Source organism: Botrytis byssoidea (genome assembly GCF_014898295.1).
Source record: "Botrytis byssoidea strain MUCL 94 chromosome Unknown BBYS_038, whole genome shotgun sequence".
In the NCBI taxonomy this organism is placed as follows: Eukaryota; Fungi; Ascomycota; class Leotiomycetes; order Helotiales; family Sclerotiniaceae; genus Botrytis; species Botrytis byssoidea.
Window position 1 is genome coordinate 91,850 of NW_024065879.1, and position 16,850 is coordinate 108,699.

General features: G+C 43.1%; 8 protein-coding genes across 8 annotated transcripts; 4 read left to right on the forward strand and 4 right to left on the reverse strand.

Moving 5' to 3' along the window:
- Nucleotides 1-255: 255 nt before the first annotated feature.
- On the reverse strand, nt 256-1,161 carry EAE97_011520 (uncharacterized protein; the record flags this gene model as incomplete). Its single annotated transcript, XM_038882035.1, has 2 exons — nt 256-938; nt 990-1,161. The coding sequence occupies 2 exons, from the start codon at nt 1,159-1,161 to the stop codon at nt 256-258; spliced, it is 855 nt and encodes a 284-aa protein (XP_038727086.1).
- Nucleotides 1,162-1,898: 737 nt separating this feature from the next.
- EAE97_011521 (uncharacterized protein) lies at nt 1,899-2,525 on the forward strand (the record flags this gene model as incomplete). The annotated part of the gene is made up of 1 exon (XM_038882036.1): nt 1,899-2,525. One exon carries the CDS (start codon nt 1,899-1,901, stop codon nt 2,523-2,525), a length of 627 nt encoding a protein of 208 aa, XP_038727087.1.
- A 779-nt stretch (nt 2,526-3,304) lies between these two features.
- Nucleotides 3,305-5,235, reverse strand: EAE97_011522 (uncharacterized protein; the record flags this gene model as incomplete). Its single annotated transcript, XM_038882037.1, has 5 exons — nt 3,305-3,342; nt 3,406-3,683; nt 3,835-4,166; nt 4,845-5,110; nt 5,157-5,235. The coding sequence occupies 5 exons, from the start codon at nt 5,233-5,235 to the stop codon at nt 3,305-3,307; spliced, it is 993 nt and encodes a 330-aa protein (XP_038727088.1).
- A 1,584-nt stretch (nt 5,236-6,819) lies between these two features.
- On the forward strand, nt 6,820-8,037 carry EAE97_011523 (uncharacterized protein; the record flags this gene model as incomplete). Its single annotated transcript, XM_038882038.1, has 1 exon — nt 6,820-8,037. One exon carries the CDS (start codon nt 6,820-6,822, stop codon nt 8,035-8,037), a length of 1,218 nt encoding a protein of 405 aa, XP_038727089.1.
- Nucleotides 8,038-9,613: 1,576 nt separating this feature from the next.
- EAE97_011524 (uncharacterized protein) lies at nt 9,614-10,547 on the reverse strand (the record flags this gene model as incomplete). Its single annotated transcript, XM_038882039.1, has 3 exons — nt 9,614-9,935; nt 9,996-10,105; nt 10,188-10,547. The coding sequence occupies 3 exons, from the start codon at nt 10,545-10,547 to the stop codon at nt 9,614-9,616; spliced, it is 792 nt and encodes a 263-aa protein (XP_038727090.1).
- A 466-nt stretch (nt 10,548-11,013) lies between these two features.
- EAE97_011525 (uncharacterized protein) lies at nt 11,014-11,929 on the forward strand (the record flags this gene model as incomplete). Its single annotated transcript, XM_038882040.1, has 2 exons — nt 11,014-11,266; nt 11,379-11,929. 2 exons carry the CDS (start codon nt 11,014-11,016, stop codon nt 11,927-11,929), a joined length of 804 nt encoding a protein of 267 aa, XP_038727091.1.
- A 1,392-nt stretch (nt 11,930-13,321) lies between these two features.
- EAE97_011526 (uncharacterized protein) lies at nt 13,322-14,206 on the forward strand (the record flags this gene model as incomplete). The annotated part of the gene is made up of 1 exon (XM_038882041.1): nt 13,322-14,206. One exon carries the CDS (start codon nt 13,322-13,324, stop codon nt 14,204-14,206), a length of 885 nt encoding a protein of 294 aa, XP_038727092.1.
- A 140-nt stretch (nt 14,207-14,346) lies between these two features.
- On the reverse strand, nt 14,347-15,490 carry EAE97_011527 (uncharacterized protein; the record flags this gene model as incomplete). The annotated part of the gene is made up of 2 exons (XM_038882042.1): nt 14,347-15,233; nt 15,286-15,490. The coding sequence occupies 2 exons, from the start codon at nt 15,488-15,490 to the stop codon at nt 14,647-14,649; spliced, it is 792 nt and encodes a 263-aa protein (XP_038727093.1). The 3' UTR covers nt 14,347-14,646.
- Nucleotides 15,491-16,850: the final 1,360 nt, after the last annotated feature.

The window sequence follows — 16,850 nt, forward strand, 5'->3', positions numbered from 1 at the left end:
TATTGGATATGATACCTGGCTGCACGAGTAGGAAGGAAGTACCCATTAGTGAATGTCTGATTTAGAATAACATGCGGTGCTTCGCCCCAAGGCCAGACAGTTTGTTCAGACTTCAAAAACAAGAGCTTCCTCTCCTCTTTTCGCCCTCCAAGAATTTGTTGAAGCCAATAACTCTGTACAACCCTCGACGGCCCATCCCCAATTCTTCAAGAAAGTCTCACTAACCTCCCACCCCGAAATATCCCACGGTTCTCCCTAGACAATGAGGCCGGATTGTTCATTCATGAGGCCTCCAAATTCCACTAGATCATTACACAACCGGTCTTCATCGTAACTTCCAGCATGCAATAACAGGTTGTCGCGCATTTGAGGAATTGGCCAGAGATCTAGCCATGGATGATGAGGGATTGTGCGCTGAATGTTTGTTGGACACAGTGCTTGAGGACAATGCGCGCCCGGCACAAACTTTGTGGAAAGATTGAGCCACGGGGATAGAGGATCGATTGTACAGTCTAGCCAATCCAAGTTCCAACCCATTGTTCGCGTGTTTTTGATCAACGCGCGAAAAACATTGAATTGAATGAGGGTGAGAAGTTGATCTGTTTGTGGAGAGCCCATCGAATAATTCCTACGAGCTTCTTCTTCGAATGTGGCCAGCATCAGTCGAATCTCACAGAACCCTTGGTATCTCGACACGCGACCTGTTGTCCATCGCTTTATACTTATATCTGCCGATGATGTTGTAGAAGAATTGCTTGGTCGCTCGAATTGACTGGATTGTTCCTCATTACGGAGGCTCGTCGTTATCGATAAGGGGTTCGCAGAATGTGTACTTTTGGCTTCACCAAGAATTGATCGCTCTTGGAGCTGTGGAGCTTCAATCAAAGAATCGTTTTCGCGGTCTTCAGGAGTTTTCGATAACGCTTTACGTCTTTGACCTAACAGGACGTACAGAACAATTAGTTAGCGACAATCACTTTAGCAAATACCAAGTCTCAAGGCCAACAATCCATAGGAAGAACTCTCACGGTATATCCTCTGGTTCAAGCGATTCTGTAATTTCCTTCTGATTGTTGAATCGCTTGTTCCGGTCCAATCATCGTCCATACATTTGGTCCCAGTCTGTTGAGACATACGTGTGAGCTCGACTTTGGATGGCATGATGCAAATCAGCTCTCGATGACCATCTATGTTTCGTCCGAAAATTGAGAATGAATCTTTCGGGAATTAGAGATTACAGTTTGGTATTGCAAACGACATCGGGCATAATGAGGATGAAACCAAAACTCGTATGAGTAGGCGATTGTTGAAGAAGCTGGAGGGGTAAAATTCTGGGTGATGAATTTGAAAGATCCAACCAAAAGCCTAGGATAATGCTAAGTTCGAAGAAGGACCTTCCCCACGGGCCACGGCGGAGCTTACTTCGACTTATTAGTCCTATGCAACCTGCTTATCATACGTCAGTGGTATTCATAGGCCATTGACCAATGAATGGCGCTTCAGTGGGGGTATTGCGGGCCTGGACGAATATCAATGCCCTAGGGTTTTACAACCTGGAGTAGTCAAGGATACCAACATCAATATCAATATCTACGATTCGGCAACAAGTGTATGGCTAGCTATGAAGTCAAAGTTCATGGGGTGAATACATTCTTTCATCAAGATGTATGCTAGATGATTCTCATGGAGTTAGAGAGGTAGAACTCCGTCTGTATCTCCGAGCGTATGATGCAAATATGGCAGATAGATGTCATATCTAAAGTCCTTGTCTAGGTATAAAGTTCTCTTCTATCCCTTCCCCTTGATGTACATATCATTCCCATAAAACAAAGTTCTTCTTCATAGTCCAACCCATCAACAGTTCAATTCTAATCTCGATTTCACACACAATTATCAAAATGGCACCACCATTCCCACCAGCACCAGCACCTGAGTCTATGCTCTTCCGCCATCGCCAACTAGCTCCAACAGCCAATGTCCGAGTTTCTCCAATCTGCCTTGGAGCCATGAACTTTGGTGATGCAGATAAGGCTCGTTTGGGAGAGTGCAACAAGGAAACTTCTTTTGAGATACTCGATACTTTCAAAGGTCTAGGTGGTAATTTCATCGATACCGCCAACGGATATCAAGCAGGGCAATCTGAAACCTGGCTTGGAGAGTGGATGAAGTCAAGGGACTGCAGAGATGAAATGGTTCTTGCCACCAAATATTCCTCCCCTTGTCAGAAGCATCATTCCGGGAAGATCCAATCGAACTTTGGAGGCAACGGAACTAAGTCTCTCAGACATTCCGTTGAAACATCACTCAAGAGACTCCAAACTGATTACATAGACCTTCTCTATGTACATTGGTGGGATTATGCAACCACCATTCCAGAACTCATGACTTCGCTCAATGACCTCGTTTCTTCCGGCAAAGCCAATTATCTGGGCGTGTCCGACACTCCTGCCTGGGTCGTAGCGAAAGCAAATCAATATGCTAGAGACCATGGTCTTCGTCAATTTGTCGTATACCAAGGGCTCTAGAATCTAAAAGTATTCAACGTAACACCTAGTTCTATATTTTACGGGAATGTATGAGTGAATTGATGAATAGGGGACTAGTTTCCGGAGGGTATGACAAAACTGGCTATTGTCAGTTCAATTTCAATAATCCAAATTTCAGAAGTTTCTCTTGGTGAATTAAACATACTTAACTGGCTTTGCTTGAGTGCTGCTTTATAATTTGTCTGTGCCGATTATCATTACGGGTGAAAGTTTCTTGGCAACTTTGATAGGGACATTCAAGCTTTTCTCACTTCTCGTGCCTCATCTTGATGTTACGGCGTTCTTCTTTGGACAAGGACAAGGCAAAGCCAAGACTCTTGCAAAAAGGCTCGCCACACTTGCGTGTCTACCCATTCAGAAGTTTCCTCATCTCTTCAGAGACTTAGTCTATAACCTACTATAAATTCAATGTAGGGGGTTGCATTAAATCTAATATGTAGTGGTCTTCAAGGATGAATACTTTAATTATTTCCGAAAACCATATGTCAAGAGAGACTTAATCATCAACCCTGACCACCTTAATTATAGTTAATCAAAATTTCTATAAACTTTAGACCTATATTACAGGTATTGCTCCCTCTAGCACACAAATCTTTATAGTAGTTTATTGTAAGAGTGACATGGCTCTGTAAAAATTGCGACGATTAGATTAAGAGCGAGATATTTCCTATGCACTCATAGACATTACATTGAAGTTCATAGTTTGAAAGAGAAGTGAAATTTGAGATTGGGTATTTATAGTTGATATTCTAGGCCTTTTAATTATCTCCCTCAAAACACGATACCACAATGCCACCTATGAATAAGTCAACCTTTGCTAATCAAAAAATTTCATTCATTAATCGCCAATCCCAAATACTGCGTCTTATATAATCATCGCCAACCTGCATTCTCCTCTCTCCGTCAACGCTATTGCCAAGGACATCGCTTCCATTCGAGTTAGGTCTAGGTGCTTTCACGCCCCTGTCTATCTTTCCTGTATCTCCGACGACGGATCTCGCAAACGCTCCCACATGATTATCAGCGACCATGGCCCTGGCTGCATACCGACGTGGATTGAGATTCTCAAGTTGTTGCTCAAGTAGAGGATCAACGGAGCGCTTCGCCATGGCTCGATCCACAATTTCTAAACTCTGGCTGTTGAATTTTGAAAGCTCATCGAGTTCGATGGGTGCAAGATTTTCAATGGCTTTTGAGCAGGGTATTATTCTCTCTAACGAGTCCAGAATGAGGACGATATCATTCAACAGCTTTTGCCTGCCTTCTGCAGTGTGCACGGCCCATTTACACTTTTGCCCAGTCATCGCTTCCCATGGCAGGCTCTTGCTCTTCGATATGGACATCAGATCCCCAGCGGATTAACCGAAGTTGCAGAAGATCTAGTTGAATCGTGCATGTCTCGAAATCGATCCCAGCATCTTTAGCAATCTGGACAAGCCTGAATGAGTCCACGCACGCATTGAAAAGGGATGCCAGTGAAATACCCCCAATAACAAGACCAGCAGTCTCTGCCATGGCTTGTATTTCGATATTTGTCGAAAAAATTAAGTAGGAGTCGAAGTCAGAGTCGGAGTCAGAGTCAGAGTCAGAGTCAGAGTCAGAGTCAAGGTCTGACTGTCGCTATCACAATTTCCTATGAGTAATAAATATCGATGACTGGTTTTAATGGACACTACACAATATGATATGCAGCTAATCGAATATCCATCAAAATACCCGGAACTTTTATTTGGGCATATTGGGGTAAATCTGACCGAGTGCCTATCCCTACGCGTCACAGCTGGAGCAGCTTAGAGATCTTCCTGAATTGAAAATCAAGAAGCAGGCGATGCAAGTTCCGGAGTTAACTGAATGCAGATACTGAAAGTTTGAATAGAACTTTCCTGTACCGGTTCCAGTGACAAGAGCGGCGACTTCAAGAATGAACAAGGGGAAGTGCTATCTTGGCTTCAATTCGTGTCTGGGGACCAGCATGGTAATGATTCCCATTGGCGACATTCATAGTTGAATACCGTATACAACGGGGAAGCCTCTGGTACCAATACTGCCAATCAATTCTTGTAATGAAAGATTATTTGATGATACCAACTAAAAGAAAACTAATTGATCCAAATTCAAATGAAAAAGCGACCAGCTCTTCTCCCTTTATGTCTCGAAATGTGTACCACAACCAATAAGATAATAATTTCTACGGCTAATTCTCTCAACAGCAAAAATTGTCTTCTCTTCTTCCTGCTCATAGGTTATATCTTGCAAATTGACGTGTATATCAGTTTTCCAATCCACATCCATGCTTACAGCCACTGAACCATTAGACGTTTTAAAACAGCCGAATTGATCCAAAAGACTGTCAAATTGCTGAGGCCTCCCAATGCCGAGTCTTTTCATATCTTCGCAAGAATCATCCTCAACAGTTTCTTCGGTGTTTTTAGATCGAAACCTCCACGGTATATCTTTCCTCAATGGAGCTACAAGACCTTGAGACTCGCGCTTAGCCTCAGAGGCATCATATGCAGGACTGATCGATTGTGTAGTATATTCTGCAAGTCTTGGAACGATCGAACCTTAGACATGTCAGAAATTGAAACAAATAGAGAGTAATAGGTGTACTATTGAAGGCACTTGGAGCAGAAATTGATAATTTGTCGCTTTCCGGACTGCTGGTGAGAGTATCAGGCCCAAGCGGCATTCATTGGTATCGAGTGAAAATCCCATCTATCAGCAGTTCCGTACCCTATCAGACACGAAGAACAGATTTTGTTGACACCGGTCGTATTGTAGCAGGTTTGCAAAATCTAAAATGATTGAATAGTATTCAGAGGGGCACAGCGAGGACTTGGATACTAAAAACGCTCTCATCAGATGGTGCATATCTCACAAGGAGGGTACAATCACAAGCTTATAAGTAAAACTTCTAGAGGCCTCCACTTCGAAATCTTTCCAGTGAAATGTCCCGCCATGTAAATGTAACCATTTGGTGGAGGCCTCAACCAATTATTTTAAAGCCTAGCATGAGTTAGCACATTTGCCCACTTAACCTTTGCCCCTGAATGTAGGAATCCAGCTTGGACATAACAAAGAGGCCACCACAGCGTGTAGGGGTTCAATCAATTTAGAGCTTTATTAATGGCAGAGCCCTCAATCAAATATTCTGAAATGTATTGACTTCTGTTGCAAGTCCTCATGGTACATTGAAACCTTTTAGCGTGTTCATGCAGTGAGAAATAGAACTGCATCCGTAAATGCCTTCGTGAGGATTTCAGCGGTACGATTTCCGATTAGTCAAAGGCAACGAAGAATGATGACAGGGGCAAATGGTATTATTGAGAGAGGTGAATCCACAAGAGAGTGGCAAATCTCATCGATAGTATTACGAGTTGACAAAGCTACTATCAGGTCCCCCTAGAAGAAACGGCCTCCCTGCTCCCTCATCCCTCCTCCTGTTCTATCTAAGGTGACTTCCTCTTAATTATCCCATTTTCCTCTCATCCTCCGCTAACCACTAGCCACTAATTGACTCTCTTGCCTTCTGTGGTCACCCATATTATTACGGCTTGTCTGCTTCTCATGCCGCATTACCTTTACATGAGCAATGAACTAATGAGCGTATCATACTAAGCTTCACAGTATCACCGTACGGCTATCTAGATTTGACGATTACCGATTCACATTCTTTAATCATAGATAGGAGATATGTACGCTTAGATTCATACAAGCAATTGTAGAAGCAGTGTTTAGCGTATGCTAGGTAATACCCATTTTGCTACCGTACCGCCAATTTATCCCCATGATTACAAATTTAAGGCTGAATGATTACAAACGGGCCCTTTTTCTGCGTATATACGGCTAATTGGCAGTCTCACGAGTGTGACCTAACAAAAAACACCGTTTCAAACTACCTAAGTATAACCATTTTACCCCACTCATCACAATTAAGCGAGACTTTCGCTTTGATTATTGCTACCATACAGTCGATAGCCACTTTGCGCGAACTTGAAAACATGTTTACGGTCTATGATGCCTAGATGATTGGTAAGATGCCGTAACTTACGCTGCAAGAGAGCTTTCAAGCCCATTTCATTTCTGGTTAAAAGAGTAGTTTATCCCACTGTTCCTCCTAAACCTTTTCATACAGAACAACTTTCAATCATCTACTAAAAAAATTCTACTAAAAACAAGAAACCATTCAGACATTCCAATAATACTCTCCCGTCTACCAACGCTCAACAGAGAAACATCCACAATTTCTCAATCATCTTCCAGCAACAACAACATGGACAATCAACACAATTCTGAACGCAGAAGAGATTCACGTTCCAGATCCCCTGGCAGAAATCAACAGGTTTCCTATCGCTCCCGATCACCACTTAGAAATCATCGCGGGGCCATGACTAGGAGCTCGCGCCCAAAGACCGAATCTCGCCTCTTGAACCTACCAAAAGAGTTACGGGATATGATTGTCGGACATCTTTTTGACTCAACTCGTCTTACATTCGGACATAGACAAGTCAGTTCTGAATATCGTAAGGTTTTACCAGCACGCAACGCACTCGCTATCCTCCGCGTTTGCAAACAGATGTACCAAGAGACTAGCAACATTTGGATCAGCCGGGTCCTCTTCGACTTTGAGGATACTTTTCCACTGTTGGACAAATTCTCCCTTCTACCAATCTCTACCATCAGCCGAATCCGTAATGTTCGCATTCGCATGAAGGGTGAGGAGCCTGAAGCCCCTGAGACCGTCGAGGGCGAAGAACAATTGTACGGACTGCAGGTCTTGCAAGGACTGCAACTTGACAGACTCACAGTTGTACCAGGTTGGGGCCACTCATTCACCGGTTGTGCAGACATCGCTCGATTTATAACCACAAGTTTCCCTTGCAAGGAGCTCTGCTACCACACTCCCACATCATGTTTCCATGAGAACGATAAATCAACTTCGGCGGACGCAACGGATTTCCTCACTCATCGGATCAACGCTATGGCTGATCAAATCCTGGACAGAGATCGATATGGGACACCACTTACTATCCAAATTCTTCAGTCACCCGAGCCCAGTAGCCAGCGTACCGGTGAAGTCTTCAAACATTCTGCAATTCGAGTTTTAGAAGAAACCTCAGTTTCAAAAGATATCGATCCGGCTAAGATGATTGCATGCGGCAAGGCGTTAAATCCGAATGCCGAGACACTGGTCATCTTCAAGCCTGCCACGACTTCTTCTACTAGTCCAGATGAAGCTCTCCAGGGACTCTTCAAGACCTTTGCCGACATTCAAGTTAGGAAGACCTGGAGAGATGACTATAGGGATCACTATACTCGCGAGGTCGAAGAAAATAAACCGGATATGGGAAACATCACCACTGGTGAACTCTATCCATGGCCTTTTGAAATGCGAAAGACTCATACCATCATTGATAGCTATGAAAATGTTAATGATGTTATCTGGCCTGGGAAGAACGTTGACCAGGCGTGGCCGGGTGCAAATATCTAAAGACTCTATCTCATCGGTCCTGTCGTCGTTCTTGACGACCCCAATGTCTTCTTTAAGACTAAAGTCTTCTTCTCATCAAAAGGTGTGTTCGACTCAATAATTTACTCGCACATCAGGTTCCCCAATATACGGTCTTCTCGACTAGAGAGCCTTCATTACTGAAGGACCATTCCTGGGAAACACTGAGGACCTGAAAAACATTAATATCATGGTATGGATAGCTTTGTGAAAAGATAAATGAGAAAGGAAATCTTCCTTCTCCCGTACTCTCTCGGAATATAGGTACTAATTAGAGGAAACATCAACTGACCACATGCGGGGCGGGATTGTGGTTCGGAGGCAATTATGGGAAGGGATGTGACTTTGCGACATGGCATGGGAAAGGAAAGGGCCGTAACAACCAGTGACAGAAAGATTTCTTAGGGGTGGAGGGTTAGGGTTGGGAAGAAATATCAATGTTTCAATCCGTGATTGGGAGGGATTGGTTGAGACTCCTTGGTGATGCATAATTAGTGTAGTTAATTAATCTCTTTTCAAGGACTTTACTACCACAAATTGTGACTGTGAATATAATCATGATTGTGATATTGATATATTTAAAAGGATGATTTTCAACACGAGAAGAAACACTAAGTGGATGATAGAAACAATGCGATGTTAAATGTAGGACGATTTTCATGCATCGTGTGAAGATCCGATTGGACACTTATTCAGGGACACACATCTCAACACTTCAAACTTCTCCAATAGATACGTGTTAAACTGCGGTGAAGGAATGTGATATGAAAGTTTGACTTGACCCAGAAAGACTAAATAGATCATTTGAAGACCGGAGCTTGCCATCTCACCTCGTCCCAGTTACGTTATCCTCCCATTCATTCCAATAGACAAACGACACACCGCATTCTTTCCACACTAATATATCTCTGATATATGTACATGACCCAGAAGAATACCCATTTCCTATAAATTATTTACACCCAAAATCTATATCCACATAATTCAATACACTTATTATTGATTGGAGTAACATCAAACCGACAGGGGATATTAACATCCCAGCCTCAACCGTCTCGCTTCCAGCCTTAGGAGCGGGATATCACGCAAACGCAGCAGCTTCATCCGCATCCGGAAAAGTAATACGGAACGTCTTCTTCCAGCCATACATTCATGTTATTTATTATTTCCGCCAACAGCACTCATTCTTTAAGCTCGGAACATGAAATTCGAAGTCCGAGATCTAGATGCCGGTCGGAATGGTAATATAAAATATAATCATTGTCTGTCGTGCCCGCAAAACTCCTGGGGTAGTTTCTAGAATATCGATATGAATGGGTACGGCAGGTACAATTCCTTTGAAGCGATCTTCCATCACGGTGAAATGTATGCATGAAATAATAATCCCGACCTTGGCATTGATGTTGAAATGACTCGGGGGTTCAAATCAAACATTTTGGCCTCCTTCCTATTCCTTAATTTCTCCTTTTGGCCAAATTTTATGGAAGGAGTTCTTCCTGACGACATGCAACAAAAGAGCTCGCTCGAAACATGCTTGTTTGATTAGCTGTAACCCAGCTCAGTCATTGCACATATCTTCCAGGATATTAAGCATTTTCTTCTGCAGCTCCACCAATTCATCCTCATCAATCATACCTTTCTCCCCCTCCGTGCCAGTTGTTGCTGCCCTATTCGTGGCATCACTCTTCCCAGGAATTCTAACCAACTCACTTTTCGTCCCGAAGAATGGTATTCCTAAATTCCTTAATTTTCCATTCATCTCTCTGACCATTTGAGTTTGAGCTTTGTAAACTTTCATGTCGAATGTCTCGAGCTCTCTGGCCAATTCTTCGGGACTGGTGTTAGATGTCCCGCTTGATGTGGCTCCACCTACAGCTTTCCTATATCGAGATCAGCCATTTGCATCACCGGAGCTCAATCAATATAGTAGGATAACTCACAACACCTCTTCTAATTTCTTCTGTCCTTCCTTTCTAGCAACCTGTCGCTCTATAAGAGCTTCTCTCGATTTCCACCATTGCTCTTCATGCTCATGTTGCACTTTGATCATCTATGTATATGTAAGCTCAAGTAAAATGCTTTACAACCAGGTACTAGAGCAAGCCAAACTGCTGATAGCAAATAGAACCAACCTTTCTAATTTCCTGGAGTACATGATCGTGTTTATTCAACGTCCTCATAACACATCGCAGGCCCGCACTCCAGTCAATGATAGTAGCTGGATCAACGGCCTTTGGATTATTGGTAGACTGTACGTGAGCTTGAAGCTGACCAGATTCACGATGTATTGTTGAAGGGGCTGCAGACTGAGACCATTGTGGTTGTGGTTGTTGCTGCTGCTGGATTGCTTGACCAAGTGACGTGATATCTGGTGTTTGAGCTGAAGCTGTTTGCATGGAAGGTTGAGCTTGTTGTTGATTCTTGGCTTTTGCTAGATTTGCTAAGATTTCCATTACAGAAGCAAGATCTGGAGTTGTATTATTGGACGCCATTGTGACGAATTGATAAATTTATATTGATTTATTCTTTCTTGATTGGGGATGATAATGACTGAAGGAAGGATTAGAGGTCGCAAATATCGCGAAGTTTATATCATCGTCCTTGCAAGTGTCTCTATCATGAATTATGAGGCTTAATCACTTCTAGATGTTGATATCTATAGATGCTGTACCGAAGATGAATGAATTGGCTACGATGTGATTTGAATTGATATTGTACTCGAGTATATATTGATTATTCAAAGAGCTTCCATCATCAAGTCTGTGTGGTAAGATATGGTAACCTTCTTGCAGGGATGCGGAATGACCCGCCGCTAAGAAATCCCACTGGTCATTGACATCTCGAAAAAAATCATTCGATATTGAAAGTTCTATCATAATCCTCCTCCATTTTAATACGACGACACCACCAGATTACGATATTTCCAATTCCAGATCCTCTTGATTAATATTTCAAAGGATGGCGCGCTCAGCAACAGATGCAACACGATTTACTTCGACGACCCCACACGCTGCTACAAAACCAAAACCCGTATCGAGAAATCCAGGACCACCGGGAGAGACACCGCAACAGAGAGTCAAGAGGTTAAGAGCTGCGGCAGATAGAGCTCGAGATGCACAAATTTCGACTTTCGACAAGTTTCTCTTGAGGGGAAGAGTATGGGCGGATAAGGCGCATAGGTTTACAGCTTTCAGTTTGATTGGACTTACATGTATGTTTTCCCCGCATTGTTGTCCGCTTTCAGTTGGAAATCTATTGTTCTTGATTTGACTCTGGAGGGCCTGGTAGCTTAAGCTGTACATGTGCTAATTGATTCCTTTTAGTCATTGCCGGTGGCGTCACAGTCTATGCACTCGGAGATATGATGGTATATAATCGCAAAAAGCGCGCCGAGTTTTACGCAGAACAGAAATTCAAATATGCTATGGCACTTGAGAGTGCACAAGCTGCCGCAGCATCCGGCACCGCAACCGAATCACAAATCGAGTTTTTGAATAGAGAAAAGGAGCGGGAACAGAAAGTGAAGATTGCGGAAGAGGCCAAAAAGAAGGCACCTGGAGCATGGAAGAAGAGTAAGGATTGGTTATTCTCGGGCCTCAAGAAAGAAGAAGAGGGAGATGATGTAGGGACGAGTGAGAGAAGGCTAGGATACGAGGCAATGAGCGAAGAGGACGATAATCTTGGGGAGAGGGAAAGTGATGTGCTAAGAGCGATCGAGGAGAAGAAAATGGCAATACAAAATAAGGCCAAATCCGCATTTGAGGCAGAGAAGGAGAGACAGAGAAATGGTGGACCGCTGGATAGGATAGGGACTGACGGGGAAGAACAAAAGCCGAAGTCTGGCGGCTGGACATCTTTCATGATAAGGAAATGAGCAGTGGGTGTGGATGAGGAAGGGGGCAAAAATAAAAGAAACAAATGAACGTCTATGTATCATATGGGATGAAGGTGTCTTGCATTGGGGCTTGGCGTTCGATTCATTCTCTCCTGTACTAGAACTAGGAGGTAAAAATGGCCAAGCCGACGTCTCTCACTTTAGATTTGGCTTACTATTCCCAATCGCGTGTCAATGCTTCAGTGCTTTGAAGATTCTTAGATTCAACTGGGCGAATCATTCAGAATATAACGTTCGAGGACGGGATGTCAAAATGAAAGACAACCTACTTTCGGCAAAATATGTACAGGAGGGTCTTGGCCCCCTTTTCACTTTCTAGACCTAATCTACGATTGTGCCAAATAGATCTATGTCTTAAAGACTAGGAATCATTACCAAATATAGACAAATATGGGAACATATAAGAAGCATATATAGTGCAGCACAAGAATGATCCAGCTGGATTTTGAGAGGGGGTCTCATAACGAAAGACGGTAGGTATCAACTTCAGAGAACCCCTTTCGAAGCTACTGATTGTTTTTGAAGCCAATTCAACCAGACATTAACCCCACCGACAGTGGTAGGTTCATGCTAGTCTTTGAAATTTTGTATACACTCTCGACTCCGTCTCCTGAAGGAATGAACAATCGAGCCATGATCATCACTTGGAGATCGGAATACTGGAATGAATCCATTGCTAAGTAACACTGCACAGCCCAGTCGTACCCGAAGACTCGTGATTGGTCCAGCTGATACTTCTTCTCCTTTTCTCTCGAGTCCGGTAGCTGATACCCCTGGTATCCAATAGTCATTAGCTTACACCATTCATAATTTGCCTTACATCTTCCATTTACACAACAGAAATTAAGCATAAACAATTCATCTGAACAGATTCCAACCACCATTCAACTCTAAGATTAACCTAGATGATAATCCCCACTATTTCCACAGCTGTCAGATTGTCCAATTGGCTATGGGAACTATATATAGTAACGCCAAGCTGGTCTTACAAGCATAAAATGCTGATCTTCTAGAAAAGATTCTTCATCTTACTTATACAAGGCAACATAAACAAATGACGTTGAATACGAACACACCGGATAACCCAGTCCGATGTTCACACGACATCGAAAATACGAGAAAAAAAGACACTTCATATGCAAGTAAGTATTTACTAGGTATGCAAGACGTCAGGGACTCGTAAATGTGGTAATAGTCGTTCTTGGCAATTGAATAAGTATCTCATGTTTTCCCTTCTTGCCTCTTTCTATTTTGTTTCAATATCTATTATATAATCTACCTACCACTACCTCCTTCACATACCTACCTACCCAGAGTTCTTCATTGCACTCTATACAATCGTTTAAATTAATCTCTATTTATATCATCATCATGAAGTCAACATCTATTGCCCTCGCACTTGCGAGCACCCTCACCGGCGCAAACGCATACTGGAAAGGTTTCAACTCCCAAGCTACCCTCGGAAACGGTGCTTGCAAGACCCAAGCTGATTGGGAAAACGATTTCCGCCTCATCCAATCATTCCCCGGTGGATTCGACAGTCTAAGAGTCTACGCATCATCGGATTGTAACACCATTGCCAACGTTGCCCCAGCTGCTATTGCCACCGGCGGAAAAGTTCTCTTAGGTGTTTGGACCGAGGATGCCGCTCATTACGATGCCGAGAAACAAGCTTTGTTGCACGCCGTTCAGACTTATGGTTTCGATTGGGTCGTTGCAGTATCCGTTGGTTCGGAAGATTTGTACAGAGGAGATACTACCGCTTCCACACTCGCACAACAGATCTACGACGTTAGAGGAATGTTGAGCACTGTTGCAGGATACAGTAGCGCAGTACAAGTTGGACACGTCGATACATGGACCATGTGGGTTGATGGAAGAAACACTGAAGTTATCAAAGCATGTGACTTTATCGGATTGGACGGTTACCCCTATTTCCAAAACACACAAAACAACGATATCAGCCAGGGTTCTCAACTATTCTGGGACTCTGTAAACCAAGTCCGCTCGACTGTTCAGAACGCTCAAAGTGGCGCTTGGGTTTGGGTTACGGAGAGTGGATGGCCTACTGCAGGTGCCCAGGAGAATGCGGCTGTTGCATCGGTTGATAATGCTCGTACTTACTGGAAGAATGTTGCTTGCGAGGCATTCAACCAGGGACACACTTTCTGGTACTCTCTTCAGGACTTTGATGCCAGCCCATCGTTCGGTGTTGTAGATGGAAATGGTAACCTCAAGTATGATTTGAGCTGTTAAGATACTGGCAGAGTGGTGATGAGAAATTGGACTGTCTATTGGTAGACTACTCAGTATAACTTAATTCTAATGTAATTATATACCCAACATCACGATTAAGTAACAATGTGATATTATTACTGCGCTTTCCTTGGCAGACTGGTTTTCATTATTGATCCCTTGACTTCATGAACACTGTCAGAACAAAATTCCAATAATTTTCGCACAAGCAATTGGAGAATCATTACAAAAGCGGAAGGAAAACCATTTCACTATCCTATAATTCTTTCTTGCTTTGTTGTATCCACCCACTGCTACAACAATACTTTTTGTCCCCTCCAAAGTATTCTTCAAACTCCCCAGACAGACCTCATTTAGATTCACTACCTCTATGATCTCTCAACTAAAGGTCTTGATTCAATTGCGAAATACGTGCGTCCAAATCAGTCGAAGAAGACCCTTCAAACCTGTACCATTTCACCATTAGACAGGTCGGCTTCAGATTCTGGGGTTTCTGGCTGTTGAATATTGAGTTGTTGATTGAAATGGCCAACCATCGATGATGTGGATCTCGAAGGCCTAATTGACTGATTGAGCATACTCGCTCCGCCCTCATCAACTCTTAGAATGATGGTCAAGTCATCCACAGCCGGATCTCCTATTGATATGATATCGCTATTATGCATTGCTTCTTCATATGTTCGTGCGCGTTGTGGTAGGTCTGGGCGGAGATCCTCATCAGATGTCGGGGCAATGTGGTCAGAAAGCCTGGTCGAGTTATTCATCATAATTTCAGTACCAGGGTCTACTCTCGTGTCATACTGTATTACTGGAGAGATTGATATGTCAGAGCTGGATTTAGCATGTCTCCCATTCTGCTGCATCTTGTTATATTGTGGCTCGCTATTGTTCTGTTGGTTTTGCTGACTATCAAGATAACTTATTTGCCAGATTCGATATTGCTCAACTGCTTTTCGGGAAACTGGCGGATCGAAATATCCCTCTGCAACTGGAAATTCGAGTGGTGGCGGAGAAGTCTCATCAGGGACTGTTCGATTTATTAGATACATCCAACAAATCAAAATAGTTGGATCGCATACAAAGTTCCATCCAGACTTGGCGCTCTACCATTGATTGGCGCATCTCTGGTGATAAATCGTACTCTGTTTCCTCAACATTGGAAAGTATTTCGCTGTAAGCTTGCACGAATGCAGCCTGCGTGATTCCTCTTTCTAATGCGTAGATTAAGATGCGGAATCTCATTGGAATATGGGCTTCATCTTTGTGGATATTTTGACTCTTCATGGTGATGTGATATCGGGTCTTGAGGACCTTCTGTCGGTGATCAATGGTATCCTAAGAAATGAAAATGATTTCCAGCTTGGGTCTTGATGAGAAGGATAGGTTCTCAAAGTGTGGGAGGGCTATGTTGATCTGTATCCTGGTTGTGTCTTCGAGGGGTTGTGATTCGAGATGAGAATCGCAAGGATCCTACCTCAAGGACACTCAAATGACAACGAGGCAAGCTCTATCGGCCCAGAGAAGTTACACGGGAAAGTTCATCCTTTCGACCAGAATTGGCATGGTTTTGAAGTTCGTTAGTATATTTCTAAATCCGTGTAGAGATGAACTTTGAAGTTCTCGTCGCAACTTCCCCATCTAACGATTCAAAATCAACAACTCGAACTTTAATTTTGGCAAATACCTCAGAACCTCAAAGCAGAAACCTCAGATTATACTACAGTCTGATTAGAATATTGCACAGGGTCTCCAGGCTGGCGAATCAGTTCACGTGGAAAATTACATTACATCTTCTTCCGTTACCAACACGACCATAACAAAATGGTGCTTCGCCGGCCTTTCACAGATGCCAGAGCGTAAAGGTAGATTGGAGCAGCTATAGTGTCATCGGTGGCGCTATCTCTCAATTCCAACGTCAATGTCTTATTCTTCATTTTCTGATCTTCTATGGGGAAAACGTACAACGATTTTGAAGGGCTTCTTTAGGATATGGATGGAGGCTGTGGATTGATGATCGGTAAGAAACATCGATGCTATGAAGCTAGATATGCTTTGTATGTAATTTTGGTGTATCTGCTCTGTGTTTTATCGTTACTTCGGAACCGATTAATGAGCAATATGATGCTGGTGGATCTGAATACTCAACATTGTCTGTGATATCTGTGTACAGGATCAACAAATTCCATGACAATGGCTTTTCGTTCTTGAATTTATATCCCATCCTGAGAGCTACCTAGTAGGCAGCCGATCATAAAAGGCTTTGATAAATACATAAGTTATCTCGGGGTGTTTCTGAGCCATTTTCGAAGCCGAAATGGGGATGTACTAGACAACTCAAAGACTGGTCGCCATCCCGTCTCCAAATTGACATACGCATCGATGAAATTAACCATGAAGGGTGTCTAGACAACGACGAAAAGAACAGGACTTTGTTAAATCTCCTGTCCTAAGGGATTTATTGTAGCTTTGAGTTTTGCGCAACTCCCCGTGGACCCACCAAAATACCGATTTTCATCCCATCATCCCCACATCCTAAAACAAAGTCGCCACACAACTTCAATGCGTAACTTCCTACGCTTCAGGGAGTTCTTCTCGATTAGCTTGGCAATACCTGGCAGTCAGATAGATGAAAACGCCAAACATC